The 14218-nt window shown below is 50.9% G+C and overlaps 2 protein-coding genes across 3 annotated transcripts in view; one reads left to right on the plus strand and one right to left on the minus strand.

Moving 5' to 3' along the window:
• The window catches only part of Sarm1 (sterile alpha and TIR motif containing 1), a 23337-nt gene extending 13623 nt beyond the window's left edge, over window positions 1-9714 (minus strand). Inside the window, exons 1-5 of one of the 2 annotated variants that reach the window (XM_015501125.2) lie at window positions 8839-9712; window positions 4279-4897; window positions 1770-1982; window positions 1390-1481; window positions 1044-1279 (exon numbers count right to left, since the gene is read on the minus strand). In XM_015501125.2, coding sequence (XP_015356611.1) covers window positions 1044-1279; window positions 1390-1481; window positions 1770-1982; window positions 4279-4897; window positions 8839-9308 — 1630 coding nt within the window. In that variant the 5' untranslated portion in view covers window positions 9309-9712. Of the gene's footprint in view, window positions 1-1043; window positions 1280-1389; window positions 1482-1769; window positions 1983-4278; window positions 4898-8838 lie in introns of both variants that reach the window. The other variant, XM_048794220.1, reaches the window with a different exon arrangement.
• A 1255-nt stretch (window positions 9715-10969) lies between these two features.
• Window positions 10970-14075, plus strand: Vtn (vitronectin). Its single transcript, XM_015501126.2, has 8 exons — window positions 10970-11268; window positions 11364-11483; window positions 11561-11872; window positions 11952-12091; window positions 12360-12516; window positions 12704-12856; window positions 13318-13671; window positions 13883-14075. The coding sequence occupies exons 1-8, from the start codon at window positions 11205-11207 to the stop codon at window positions 13987-13989; spliced, it is 1407 nt and encodes a 468-aa protein (XP_015356612.1). The 5' UTR covers window positions 10970-11204; the 3' UTR covers window positions 13990-14075.
• Window positions 14076-14218: the final 143 nt, after the last annotated feature.

The raw sequence follows: 14218 nt of genomic DNA on the forward strand, positions 1-14218 counted from the left end.
TTAAAAAAAAAAAAAAAAAAAAAAAAATCCCAATTCTGACATCTTTTGGCTTTTATAACCTTGGGAAATTAAATGCTTTAAATCTTAGTTTCATTATCTTTAGAAGTAACACTTATGATTGAAATGCTCTATCACAGAGGCGTATATTTTCCAAACTCTTCAAATTGGAAACTTACTTTTCTTAGGGCCTCTTTTTATTCTTTTTTAAAATATATACTTTTAGTTGTAGGTGGACATAATACCTTCATTTTATTTTTATGCAGTGATGAGGATCAAACCCAGTGCTTCACGCATGTTAGGTGAGTGCTCTACCCCTTGAGCCACAACTCCATCCCCTCTTTCTATTCTTTAAAAGGTGTTATAAAGTTGATTTAAAACATATTAACCACCCACTGCATAGGATGGTTGTAGAAATTAATGAGGTAATATCTTAAAAATTTAATATTAGGGGGCTGGGGTTCAATCCTCAGCACCACATAAAAATAAATAAATAAAATAAATGTATAAAAAAATTTAATATTAGTACCTGGTGTTAATGATAATTACTACCTAAATAGAAAATTAGTGAAAATAAGTTTGTAAATAGGGTTTTTAGAGCTCTACCTAGATGCTATTGCAAAACATCTCCAGAAACCATACTTTGTAAGCTGGCTACTACCCCATGTATGGGCCCATGCACTGTCCTACTACTATGGCACAAGCTGAGCCCTGACCTGGGCTGCCCATCCTGCTACTCCATCCCTGCCATACACCCCTCAATACTTGGTCAGGCGTCTCCTCTGAAGTTTAGATCTGGGTGAATAGGGTAGTAAGTGCTGCCTCCACCCCCTACTGGAATCCCGGGTATGCTTCCCAGTAGAACCACCTAGCCTTACTCAATTCAGACTGTGAACTTCCTGAGGGCTACATCTTTAGATCCTCACAGCCCAGTCTGCCATAGCGCAGAACTCCATCACTCCCTTGCGAGGCTCTGAGCTCCACCCTGTCTCCCCTAGCCCCTCCAGGGTCGGAGCTGGGGTGGGGTCCCTGGTGTGTGGGCTGACCTCTGGCAGCGGAGAGGATGCGGGCGCGGTGCACGCCCACAAGGATGCCACAGTCATCCAGCAGCTGCTGTTCTGACACGCGGTGCAGCAGGGAGCGGTCCAGGCCGCAGCTGACCAGGCCATAGGTGTACTGTCGGAAGCGTGGGTCCAGGCTGCCCAGCCAGTCGGCCAGGTTGCTGCGGTCGCACGTAGCATAGTTGGCAAATGTCTTGAGTTCCGTAAGCTCCCTAAAGAACCTGCACCACAGGAGGAAAAGATGCTGAGATCCTGACTCAGGACTGGCTAGTGGCCGTGCGGGCAGTTAGTTAGACCTGGCAGGGTCCTGCTGGCTCGGGGCTCCCCTTACCTTTTGCGGGTGATGCTAGATTTCATGCCCAGGTCGGCTTGGAGTTCCTCCTCTGTGAGCCGCAGTAGAAGGTCGCCATCTACCTGCTGCTCCTGGGGGAGAAGTCAGATGTGAGGAAGGACTCCCCTCCCCCACCCCCAAATTTCAAGCACAGATACAAGGGTAGGAAACTGGAAGTGGCAGTGGAGGAGGTGGATGGGACCCAGATCAGAGATGAGGGACTTCCAGGATGAGTGCAGGCTCCCCATCCCCAAAAGGGCACCGTGGCGCCTGGGGCCACGAAGTATGCAGTCGCTTGTGCTCATGGGGACCCCAGTGACCCTGCGGCTCTCAGGGAAGCGCTCAGTCCCACTCGGGGAAGCCCGACCCCGAGGCTCTACCCGGAAGCTCTCGCAGTACTGGGAGAAGCCGATCTGCTGCAGCCACGTTTGGACCTCGGCCTCCTTCCAGCTGGCCACGCAGGGCAGAATGCGCCGCGGCACCTCCTCGCCCAGCAGGCGCAGTGCGCGCTTCGCCAGCGCTGACGTGGTGCCATTAGTGGAGTAGGAAACGAGGCGTTTCAGGCTCTGGATAGCGCCAATGTCGCTGAACACCTATGGAGGAAGGGAAGAGAGGACGCTGAGAGGACGCTGAGAGGACGTCTAGAGTCCGCCAGCTCACCAGCCGCTCCCAAACATGCCCGGTCCCTCCCACTTGTCTCATCTCTCTGCTGAGAATCCCCTCTGCATCAATCTGCCCTAGCCCTGCCTTCATCCACTGTCACCTGGTCCTGTGGAGTCTCCCTTGTGAAGTTCACTGGACTCTTGACCAGGTTCCCCTTGCCTGTCTCTTCCACAGCTTCTACCCACCTTGGGATGAAGTCTGAGCTCTCAGCATGGCCAACAGCCCACCGCACCCAGCTCCCTTCACATACCTACTAAGGTGCTCACACCTCGGGTCTCCACCCATGGTGTCTCCAAACTCTTAGTTCTTTCAGCCTGTTTGTGGGAAACCTACTCATCCATCAGAATCCAAATTGATTAGCATCTATTCTGTGAGCTTGCTTTGATTCCTCCGAAGCTTGGGCCACACCTCCAGACAGGACTTGTATCATGCTCTGAATGTCACTGTTACTAGTGGATAATGCAATTTCCATTGGATTATAAGGTAAGGACATGCTTAGTCACCACAGAAGCTCTATGCCTGGCACAATGAAGGACACAGACTGGAAATTCAATATATCTTTGTTGAACTGCATTCATTTGTCCTTGATGGGAAAGGGGTGACAGAGCTTGTGGTCACAACTGCTGCCCAGACCCAGTCCTTGAGGTCCTGATCCCTATACCCATCCAAATCCCTTCTCCCAAAGCAGAATGATGTGCTTTATAGAGCAAGTCTCATGGCTCAACTCTGAGACTCAGAGAGAAGAATCAGAAGCTCCTAGAAAATTAGATGTTGGAAGAGACCTCAGAGACTCCTAACACAAGTCTTTTTGCCTGAAGGGACACATGTGATGAGTGGCCATCACCTGTGAGCACCCATGAATAACAGCTGTGGGTGCAGAGAGAGTAGGCCTTGGGATATACCATTCCCTGCACACTAGCTGTTACCTACACCCAAGGCCTCCAGAGGACTGCAAAGTAGAGAAAGTAACATTATAGGAACAATGTTGAACCAGTAATATTTAAAAAAATAAACCCCACAAACTTTTGATGATGAAACTATTACTAGCCCCACAACCAGGGTAAAAACTGCAATCTGTGGTCCAATCCCTTCAATTTTCCAAAGGATAAAAATTAACCCCAGAGAGGGAGAGAAGGTGCCCAAGGTCACATACAAAGTTAAAGCAGTAAGCAAAAGCCATGGTTTAGACCCTGGAGGTAGGGACCTTTTGGGACTAAAGTGAGAGGTTTTTGTTTTTGCTCTTGGGTACTGGGGATTAAACCCAGGGCCTTGCACATACTAGGCAAGCACTCTACCCCGAGCTGTTTATTTCATTTTGAGACAGGGTCTTACTAAGTTGTCTAGGCTCGCCTTGAATTTGCCATTCTCCTGCCTCATCCTCCAGAGAAGCTGGGATTACAGATGTGTGCCTCCACATCTAGCTGGTGAGAGTTATTTGGCTGACACACTGATGTCCTACCACAAGCCTCTGTCTCCAGTCACCATCTCCATTCAAGATTCCAGAACTCAGGTGGCTAAACTGCCCACTGAAGCTTGCCAGCCGGGCATCTCTCAAGTACCTCCAACTCAACATGACCCACTGCATTCACTTTCTTCCTCTCATCAACTTTGCCCTGTCTTTCACCCAGTTTACCACATCCACTGGGCCTCCTATGTTCATGGCCAGAGGTATCCCTCAGCTCTTCTTTCTCCTCCCAAGCACCAAGTTGCAAACTCCATTCCTAAACATTTCTTGAGTGCTTCTCTGTCGCTGTTGACATTCCTGACATGCCCTGTCCCATGTTATAGCCTTCTATTAGGTTCCTTTACCTCCAATCTCACTCTTGCCAACCCCCTTTCCACACAGCGGCCAGGATGATCTTTAACAAACACAAGATCCCTGTTTTAAAACCTGTCTTCCTCTTGCTCTTCAAACCAAGTACAAACTCTGAGTCTTGCCTTCAAAGCCCAAATGACTGGCCCCTCAACCTTTGTCTTGCTTCATTTAATTATTTTATTTATTTAGTTAGTTTTTGGTTTTAGGTGGACACAATATTTTATTTTTAAGTGGTGCTGAGGATCAAACCCGTGCCTCATGTATGCTAGGCCAGCACTCTACTACTGAGCCACAACCCCAGCCCTCATTTAATTCTTAGGTGTACTTCTAGTCCCACTTGAACGTCTCTTCCTCTGGGAAGCAGGTCCAGGCGCTCTCTAACCACTGACCCACCCTACCCGGTACCGCACCTTTGTCTTGCCCTGCAGGCTCTTGATGGCAGCCTCCGCGCAGAGGTAGAAGGCCCCGATGCACTGTGCTTCCAAGCGTGATGAGTCGAGTAGAGGGACTAGGCGCTGCAGGTCGTCTGGCCCGCGGCCCTGTCTTGTGTCGCTGGCGTCCACCAGGCAGCGCGCAAAGCGGCCAGGGTCTAGCGAAGCCACGAGTGGCTCCACCAGCGCCAACGTGCCCGAGCGCTCTACCTCGCGCTCCACTTCCTTGTTGGTTGCCAACACAGCCACAGCGAGGCAAGCGTGCAGACGCAGTAGCTCGTCCTCCTTGGAGAAAGCTAGCGGAAAAAGCCACTCAGCTGCGCGCTTTTCTACCATGTGCCGCTGCGCCGCTTGGCCGCCGTGCAGCGCGCAGTTAGCCAGCGCCAGCGCGCAGTGGCGCAGAAGTGCAGGGTCTGTGCGGCGGCACCAGAACAGCACCGCGTCCAGGCCTCCAGACCCCACCAGCCGCTGGCAAGTCTCCTCTGAGTGCTTGAACATGTGCTCCAAGATGCCTGCCACGCTTCGCGCCAGCTCCACGGGTTCGCGCTCCTTCGCCAGGTTCAGGATCACGCCCAGTCCGATGCGAGCCACGCGGTCTCTGCGAGGAAAAAGTGGAAGGGGATGAGGGAGTTACCGCAGCCTGGGGAGCTTGGCTTTCTCATTATGGGGGCCTGGTCAATTATCCTCTTAACCTCACTGGTATCACATGAGACATGGAGGACAGCATTATCCTTCCAGCCTCACCCTCACTTCTAGACCTTCAAGGAGCAAGCTTCTCTGAATATAAAGGTGCTCCATCTTGGCTACACCCATCTCTTCCGCATCTCCTCCCCGAGAGAAGCAGTATGCTCTGGCTCTGAAGCCAACCGCCAGGGTCCCAGGTCCTTCTCTGCCATTTTGTGAAGGACCTTGGGCACGGTCCTTTATATCTGTACCTCAGTTTCCTCATTTTATCAACAGGAAAATAAGAACACTAATAGAATTCTTATCAAGACTCATTAGATAATCCATATACAGTGCTTGGCACCATGCCTCCATAATAAACACTCAAATGTTAACTTATGGTCAGTTTAAGTGTCACTTGAATTACATCACACTTAGCTCTGCCTTCAAACCTTTCCTCACACAATGTTCCGTGACTAAGGCACATTATTCATTCACTCACAGATGTTTGTTGAGCACATACTGTGTATCCTGCTTCGTGCTAGAGAGGCTAAACAGTGACCAAGGTTTACCCTCAATTAATAAGAAAGTCAACGATTAGCAAGTAACGAGTGAATGAACAAGATCTTAGTGATACAGCCATGATGCTAGCAACTGGATAATGTAATAGAGCATGCCCGTTGGGAAGATGTACCTAAGGAGGTGACATCTGAGAGTTAAATATTGAGAAAATCCTGCTTGCAAATACCAGAGAAGAGCATAACAGTGAGTAAGAAGACCAAGACAAAGGTCTGGAGGCTGATGAGCTCCATCAGGGTTGGCATGATTGAGGAAGAAAAAGAAAGCCAGTTAATGCAGTGTCTAACCCTAACCAGGAAAAACTGAAAATCAGCAAGAGATCATATGGAAAGTGCACAAGTAATATTCAAATCAACATGGAAAAGACAGTGAATTTGGTAGAAAATGGGCAAAGGACATAAACAGGTAATTTATAAAAGAGGAAATCCAAAATGTAAGCAAACAAATAAAGAGATGCTCTAACCCACTAGTATTCAGAAAAATGAATATTAGAACAACAGCTCTCACTTTATGCCTATTAGATGGGCAAAATCATATGCTGGATCATAAGAAGTTGGCAGGGTGTAGGGCTATAAATGTGCTGAGGCACTGTGGGTGGAGGTGCAGGCTGGGGCAGGCAATCTCTCCAAAGAGTGTCCACAGATTAATGAGGGCAGGAGGGTAAGGATGCTCGCCACAGTATTATTTGTGGTGTGAGGAAGTTGAAGTTGGTATCAAGGCCTGAAGAACAAAGGTAATGTGGGCGGGTGCCCAAGGAGGATTTTGGAACAGTAACAAATGACTGAGCAGATGATAACACTGCAACTGGGGTTGGTGCTGGGGTTGAGGGCTGGGGATATAGCTCAGTTGGTAGAGTGCTTGCCTTGCATGCGCAAGGCACTGGGTTTAATCCCCAGCACACACACACACACACACACCAAAAACAAAAAACCTAATATTGAACACAGTGGTGCACACCTGTAATCCCAGGTCTGTATGTCTCCAGAGTTCAATATCTTTCATCTTTACTTTGTGCTTTCAGATATCTGATGTGTTAGGATGTACTTAAGAATCACCTAATCTAACACTCATTTTCAAAGGACCTACCTAAGGCCCAGTGAAGGAAAGGGCTTGTTCAGGAATATCAATTCAGAGCTAGGACTTTATTCCAGGTCTCTTTACCTGCAGCCCTTATCTTTCTATATGCACCTGGCACCTTGCCAGAGTTAAAATGTGTGCTGATTGTGGGAACTATTCACTCAGTTCCCAATTCTGTGATCTGAGAGAATACGAGTTTGATAAAATGGACACATGCAGGTCTAGGTTCAACTCTCAGCTTGAAAAGGGAAATTGTGTATATGTGACTTATACATATATATGCAAATACTTGAGTAGGCATAGACTTTCTCTGGAAGGATATACAGGAAACTTGCTTTCAGTGCATTGCTTCTGAAAAGGAGATTTGGCCAGGTGTGGTGGCACACAACTGTAATCCCATTGGCTTGGGAGTTTGGGGCAGGAGGATCACAAGTTCAAAGACAGTCTCAGCAATTTAGTGAGGCCCTGGATTCAATCTATGGTACCAATAAGCAAACAAACAAACAAATAAAAATGAAGAGGGATTTGGTTGGTGAGAGGTTTTAGCTGTATTATTTCTGCACTTTTTGAACCTATGTGCAATATTTTTCTGCTTTTATTTAAAAAGCCTGTTTCCTATATTTTTTATTGTGTAATCTTATGAAAACCATTTAACCTTTCTGAAGTTATATTCATTATGTGTATGAATTTAGAGGGTTGGTAGTCAGATGAGACCCTCATGGGGTGTTGTGGGGCCAGGTTCAGAGACCCCACCTGTTGGACTTATTCTGGGGTGAGGGAAATTTTGGCCTGAGCTTCTGGGCAGTGGGTACAGCACCCCCTGGGAAAAAAAATGTAAGAATAGGAAGAACTTTCTTTAACAGGAGCTGGTGTGGGGAGGGGTAGATTGGTATAGAAGGAAAAACATTTCATGAACACAAATTGTCATTATGTTGTCCCCCTTCTCTCTCTTCCCATTTAGAGGAACACATTTCTTGGGAAGGATTTTGATCCTGCACTGCACTCTGTCCTTGGTCCTGAAGTAACACTGGCACTGGTACATGGGTTGTTTCTTGGGACCAGGGACACTGGTTAGTGACTACTCTCTCAGTAACTAGCACCAAGTGAGGATTGTCATTTTCATCCTTGAGAAATAAAACTGTTTGCATCTTGAAGGCTTTCTCTTCCCAATTCCCAGGGGATTTAATTATAACTGTCTCAATCCACATGTAAAGCCCACACCCACCAACCTGGACCCCACCACACCCAATGAGCACCCACTCCATTTTTCTAGTCCTCCAAATTCATGACCCATTTCAATCAGGACACATGATGATAGATAAGACATTAATGACCTGCTAAACGGAAGCTGATCTTGGTCTTTTAGCTTAAACTGCTTCATTCATGCATTTTTTGACAGTTGTATAATTTCCACTAATTGCAAGGTGATTTGTTTCTTTTTGAAAATGGCAAACACTCCAACACACTCCCATCACACTTGTGAGGACTGCATGACTTGAAAGTAACCCTTGCAAAACTCTTCTAAGCCCTAGGAGCCTGAGAATTCAGAAAGAGACTGGAGCGTGACAACCTGAACTGCTGTGGCATCAGAGGGGAGAGAAAGTGAACCCTTGGGTCTTCATGCATCAAGGGAGATCCCTAGAGGGAGGCAAAATAGAAGCAACTAGGCTCAGTTGGACCCTGCTTACTAAATCTTGGTGCTATTTGGGAAGGAGGAGAGAACACATGCTTTGGCGCCTGCCCAGCTCTGCACCTCCTTTCCTCCGCCCCCACCCATTCACTCTGGCAGAAAACTTTCTGTTCCCCATCAGCAGCAGTACAATGAGATCATGTCTAGTCAGGAGAGAAGATAGCATAGAAGGGCATAAAAGGGCACCTAAACGTTCCAAGAGCTGGGTGTAGGTAGCCATTGGCAATAGGATACCATCTCCATCCATAGAACCGAAGACAGGCTCCTTTCCTAAGCTACTGGTGCTGGGTGTGAATCCTCACTGCACCACTAGTTCTCTGTGTGACTCTGGGCAAGTCACTAAACTTTCCTTAGCCTCAGTTTCCTCGTTTGTAAAATAGAGGCGCTGATACCTAATAGAGGTGTAGTGTGGGACTATATTAAGGTGAAGCAGGCAAAGGTACAGTCCAGGCACACCGGAGACCCAGGCACTCCACCGCTCTGGCTGCCGCACCACCCATGGCACTGTCCCCCAAGCCCAGAACCCTCACCGGTTCTCAGCCACCAGGATCTGCTCCAGCAGGCGTGCGGCCTGCACGCGGGTCTCCAGCTCCGGTGCCTGCAGCAGCCGCAACAGCAGGTCGAGGCCGCCGTCCAGGCGGATGGCGTCGCAAAGACCCTGGGCCACCTCGCGGCCCACAGCCGGCAGCAGCCAGGCCTCCTCCACTATCTGGAAGACCTCCGATAGGCCCGCGCCCACAGCCCGAGCGGCGCCCGCCTGCTTCAGCGCAGACAGAGCCTGCTGCAGCTCCGGCAGCGCACGCTCCAGGGCGCCCTGCACCTCGGTGCCCACCCCAGGCGACACCTCGCGGGACCCTCGGAAGCCAGTAGCCCACCATGGGCCCGAGCCACTACCCCCATTCGGCCCCGGCACAGTCAACCGGTCGGCCCCGTTCTGTGGGCCCGACATGGCGAAGAAGCGGCACAGCTTGTAGGCAGAGAGAAGCAGGGTCAGGACCATGGGCACAGAGCTCCGAGGGACATTCCCGGCTTGGAGGGGTGGGGCCGGGAGGAGCGACCTGGACCTGGGGAAAACAGACCCGAAAAAGGGCGAAGGGGAAGAAGATGCAGAGGGAAGAATTCAGAGAAGCATCCCAGGCAGCGACTCGGCCAGGAGTGAAGGCGGCCAGGGAGTGCAGCGGTTGGGGAAGAGGATGCAAACCCAGATGCAGGGAGAAGGTGGAAGGGGACAGTGGGGGAGGCAAAGGATGGATCCAGACGCTATAGGGTAGAGCAGGCGGCGGCCAGAACAAAGCGCGGCTCCAGCTAGGATCGCTGGACTGGGAAGCTCTGCAGCAGCCACGCCCCTGAGTAGCTGTGTTCCCAAGCCGACTCTCCTCTTCTAAGTCTCCTCCCTCGCCGCGTGCGCAGCCCCACCCCAAGCCTTCTCCAGTCCCTCCCACACCCTGGCCCCGCCCCTTCCCACAATCTCCTTCCACTGCTTTGCTCTGGATGCGGGGGAAGTGGAGAAAGAGAACTGTCACAGTTCCTCCTCCCGGATTGCGCTGACGTGAGAGCAATACCGCTGAATGTGCCCCTTCCCCTCCTAGTGGTTAAAGCAGTCGTGGTAATGATTCTGTAAAATTCTAAAGGTTTTATGCCTGTTTCTCAAGCCTCACAATACGCCTGTGGGGTAGGATTTTACAGCTGACACCATTGAGGCCCAAACGGAAGACACTGGCCAAAGTCACATTCCACAGATTACAGAACAAAAAAAAGTTAGCTGACAACTCGGGAAAACTCACGGCTTTTAGATGGTGAGAGGGGCTTCAGAAGCCTGTGGATGCCTGAAATGGGGCACAAAAAACAGGTGATCTGGGGCTGGGGTTGTAGCTCAGTGGTTGAGCGATTGCCTCACATGTGTGAGGCCTGGGTTCCATCCTCAGCAATAAATAAATAAATAAATATTTTGTGTCCCTCTACAGCTAAAAAATATTGAAACAACAACAACAAGAAGAAACAAACAGGTGTTTTGTTCCAGCAGGCATTTTCTGGGTGGGGGGATAACACTTATTTTAAGAGTCTAAAAGTGTGCTGAATAAGCCTACTCTACAAATGGGGAGATTGAAGGTGGGAACAGGGAGTGGTCTGCCCACCACTGATGAACTAACGGAAGCCTCAGGAATTGGATCTGGTCCAAAGGGTTCATATTCACTTTTTTCTGTGCTGTGAAGACCAGTTTGGAGAGATGACAGACCCACAAGGAGAAGCCAGAATTGAAACTTTGTACTTTAATGATAAAAAAATAGCATTTCCCTGGATGCTTACCACCTCTGCTCCCACCCCCTTTTCTCTGTCCTAAATACACAGTGGATAGATGAGCACCCAGCCAGAGATGTGCCTGCTCAAATAAATCATGCATCAGTAGTCATTTATGAGAATTAATTTGAAACTACTGCAGGCCCTGAGCACTTTGTCTGTTCTAGCTCATGTAATCCTTCAACATCCCGAAAGGCAAAGTACTATTAGTCTCATTTTACTGAAAAGAAAACAAAGACTCAGAGAGACAAAGCAGTTTTCTCAGTGAGTGACAGCATGAGCCTTCCCTCGGCCCTCCGGACACACCATGCTATTCCCTGTCCAGATGACCTGATGACCCTGAGCTTGGCAAGGACTCTGTTTCCCAGCTCTCCCAGGCCTGGGGTTCTGAGAATGTGACCCTTTGTAGTTGCAGCCTGTGGAGTAGGGAAACTGGGGGCTGGGCTGGAGGCTGTGCAAACAGAGTGGCAGAGAGGACAGCTCCTCTTCTCCAGTTCCCTCCCTCCTTGGCTCATTTTCCCCCCTCCCTATTTTAGGCAGCAGAGACTCCAGGAGCTCAGAGCCCAGCTTGCCAGGCCCGTCAACTAGAGGCTCCTTCATGGCACCTCCAAGGCCCCTTCTCATACTGGCTCTGCTGGTGTCGGTTGCTGTGGCTGACCAAGGTGTGAACCAAAGTGTTGATACCATCTGAGGCAATGTAAGGGTGGGTGAGGGTGGCCCGGTCTTGGCTGTATCAACTGACACCCCTTCTCCATAGAGTCATGCAAGGGCCGCTGCACTGAGGGTTTCAATGCTGACAAGAAGTGTCAGTGCGATGAGCTCTGCTCTTACTACCAGAGCTGCTGTGTTGACTACATGACCGAGTGCAAGACCCAAGGTGCGTTCAATACCTAGGTAGGTGGGCCTGGGGTCTCCTCTGTAGCTGGAGACTCATATCACCCATTCTATCTGCAGTGACTCGTGGGGATGTGTTCACTATGCCAGAAGATGAATATGGGACCTATGACCTCTATGAGAGCTCCTCCGTGAGCCCTGAAGGGACTCCTGAGCCGACAACTGTCTCGAACCCTGAGGAAGAAGCTCTTACAGCCGAGTCAAGTCCCCAAGGGCCTGAGGTGGAGACCTCAGGACCTGAGGGGATGAACTTAAGACCTGAAGCTACTGCTGAAGGGCCCTCTGAGTTCTCCACAGAGGAGGAGCTGTGCAGTGGGAAGCCCTTTGATGCCTTCACTGACCTCAAGAATGGTTCCCTCTTTGCCTTCCGAGGTGAGTCCAGCGGAAGGTCTTGGGGGTGGGGGTCTGCCTCAGGAGCATGCTCTCTCTCATACAGCCTCCCCCACTCTAGGACAGTACTGCTATGAGCTAGATGAAACAGCAGTGAGGCCTGGGTACCCCAAGCTCATCCGAGATGTCTGGGGCATCGAGGGCCCCATTGATGCTGCCTTCACCCGCGTCAACTGTCAGGGGAAGACCTACCTCTTCAAGGTGCCAGGCCCAGGGACTGTGGGTCAGGACAGAGAACATTTAGGGAAGGGCTGAGAACTGGTATTCCCAGAACCATGGTGGGCAGGAAAGTCAGATGCAGGACCCTGTGGTACCTGGCTGGGGCTCTGTGAAGACAAGGCAGCAGTCTGAGGTTCCAGGTCCTGCATAGCAAGCCTGGAGTTGGGAATGGCCATGTTAGGGTATGAGACTCTGTCTCTGTGCCCAACCAGCTGCCTCCTCACTCTCTTTCACCTTTCCTGCCTCTTAGGGTAGTCAGTACTGGCGCTTTGAGGATGGTGTTCTGGACCCTGGTTACCCCCAAAACATCTCTGAAGGCTTCGGTGGCATCCCAGACAACGTGGACGCAGCCTTGGCTCTTCCGGCCCATAGCTACAGTGGCCAGGAAAGGGTCTACTTCTTTAAGGGTACTCAGAAGGGTGGGAGAAGAATGGGCAGACAGCAGAGTTGTCTCGGGTTCCTTCTGTGCTATACTGGGGACAGGCCTCAGTGTATGCCCACCCCCTGTGCCAAAAGCTCCTAACTGGAGCAGCCTCTGGGCTCTCCAGCCTTGCTTAGGCCCACCCTCCTGATGCCAGCTCCCCTGCTCCTCAGGGAAGCAGTACTGGGAGTACGAATTCCAGCACCAGCCCAGCTGGGAGGAGTGTGAAGGCAGCTCCATGTCGGCGGTGTTTGAGCACTTTGCCCTGCTGCAGAGAGACAGCTGGGAGGACATCTTTGAGCTGCTCTTCTGGAGCAGATCCTCTGGTATGGCTGAGGGAAAGGCTTGCTTTCATCTCCTGAGGACCAGAATCCCTGGGGAAAGGGAGGGCTGTGCTGCCTGCAGGGGGCCGATTGGGGAGCTATTGATCAAGCGCTGTTTACTCAGACCAGACTTTGCTTCTGTTGACCTTTAGGGGGAGGCTTGGCTCCACCCAGACCCCACATCTTGGACTTTGCCTAGAACAGCCAAGGACACAACCAGCAGAGGGAGGGGCCGTGGATGAGGGGGGTCTGTGGAGACCTAGGCTGTGGGGTGGAGACACCAAGGATATGGTAGACACAGGAAGAAACACTGGACAGGGAGACTGAGGTCTGCACTGGACTCTGCCCCCAGCTTGCTATGTCCTTTGGCAATGAAGGTGAAACAGATGAACCCTAAAGGTCCTGCTGGAGAGGGCAAAACTGGGTCCTCTAAACCCCTCCCATGAACCCCTTCCCTGCCACAGGGGGCGCCAGAGAGCCCGGGCTCATCAGCAGAGACTGGCATGGTGTGCCTGGGAAGGTGGATGCTGTCATGGGCGGCCGGATCTACATCTCAGGCTCAGCACCCGGCTCCTCCTTGGCCAAGAAGCAAAAATCCAGACGTCGCAGTCGCAAACGCTACCGCTCCCGCCGTGGTCGTGGTCGTGGTCGTGGCCGCAGTCACAGCCAGAACTCCCGTCGGCCATCCCGTTCCACCTGGCTGCACTTGTTCTCCAGCGAGGACAGCGGGCTGGAAGCCTACAACTATGACTATGACATGAACTGGGTTGTGCCTGCCACCTGCGAGCCCATCCAGAGTGTTCACTTCTTCTCAGGAGGTGGGAGCCCTTGCCACCTCTGAAGCTGGTTTTGCTTGAGCCTTCTCTGCTGCCTCTGGTCTCCATGGTCTGAACGCAGTCTGAGGGCAGAGACCCCAGAAAGCCAGGCCAGAAGTCCTTAGTTGCACTGTGGATACAGTCTTCTTTCTCAGGGCAAGAGTGGGCAGAACCATATAGGGTCTCACCCACCCTCTTCCATCCTCTCTTTCAGATAAGTACTACCGAGTTAACCTTCGCACACGGCGAGTGGACACAGTGACTCCTCCCTACCCACGTCCCATCGCACAGTACTGGCTGGGCTGCCCTGACCTGAAGTAGGAGCCAGAGTCCACACAGCTGGTCTTCCACAGCTTTTTCCTCTTCCAGCCTTTTCTCCCAACCCAATAAAGCTCACTTGGCCCTAAGTTTAAGACTACTGTCCTGACTGGGGTCAACGGATCCCTACCTGGGTCGAGAGCAAGCTGAGCTGTCAGGACAGGTCAAGGGGAGGAGGAACAGAGGAGCTTCAACTGTCAGTCCATGCTAGGCTTATTGCCCTCTCTGTGAA

This window comes from Marmota marmota, unplaced genomic scaffold (assembly GCF_001458135.2).
Source record: "Marmota marmota marmota unplaced genomic scaffold, marMar, whole genome shotgun sequence".
NCBI classification, from domain to species: domain Eukaryota; kingdom Metazoa; phylum Chordata; class Mammalia; order Rodentia; family Sciuridae; genus Marmota; species Marmota marmota.

Excerpts from the sequence above, each read along its gene's own strand:
- Vtn (XM_015501126.2), top strand. The coding sequence starts at position 11,205 with ATGGCACCTCCAAGGCCCCTTCTCATACTGGCTCTGCTGGTGTCGGTT. Across the intron at positions 11,873-11,951 it reads TTCCCTCTTTGCCTTCCGAG|GACAGTACTGCTATGAGCTA; the intron begins GTGAGTCCAGCG and ends CCCCCACTCTAG. Across the intron at positions 12,092-12,359 it reads GGAAGACCTACCTCTTCAAG|GGTAGTCAGTACTGGCGCTT; the intron begins GTGCCAGGCCCA and ends CCTGCCTCTTAG.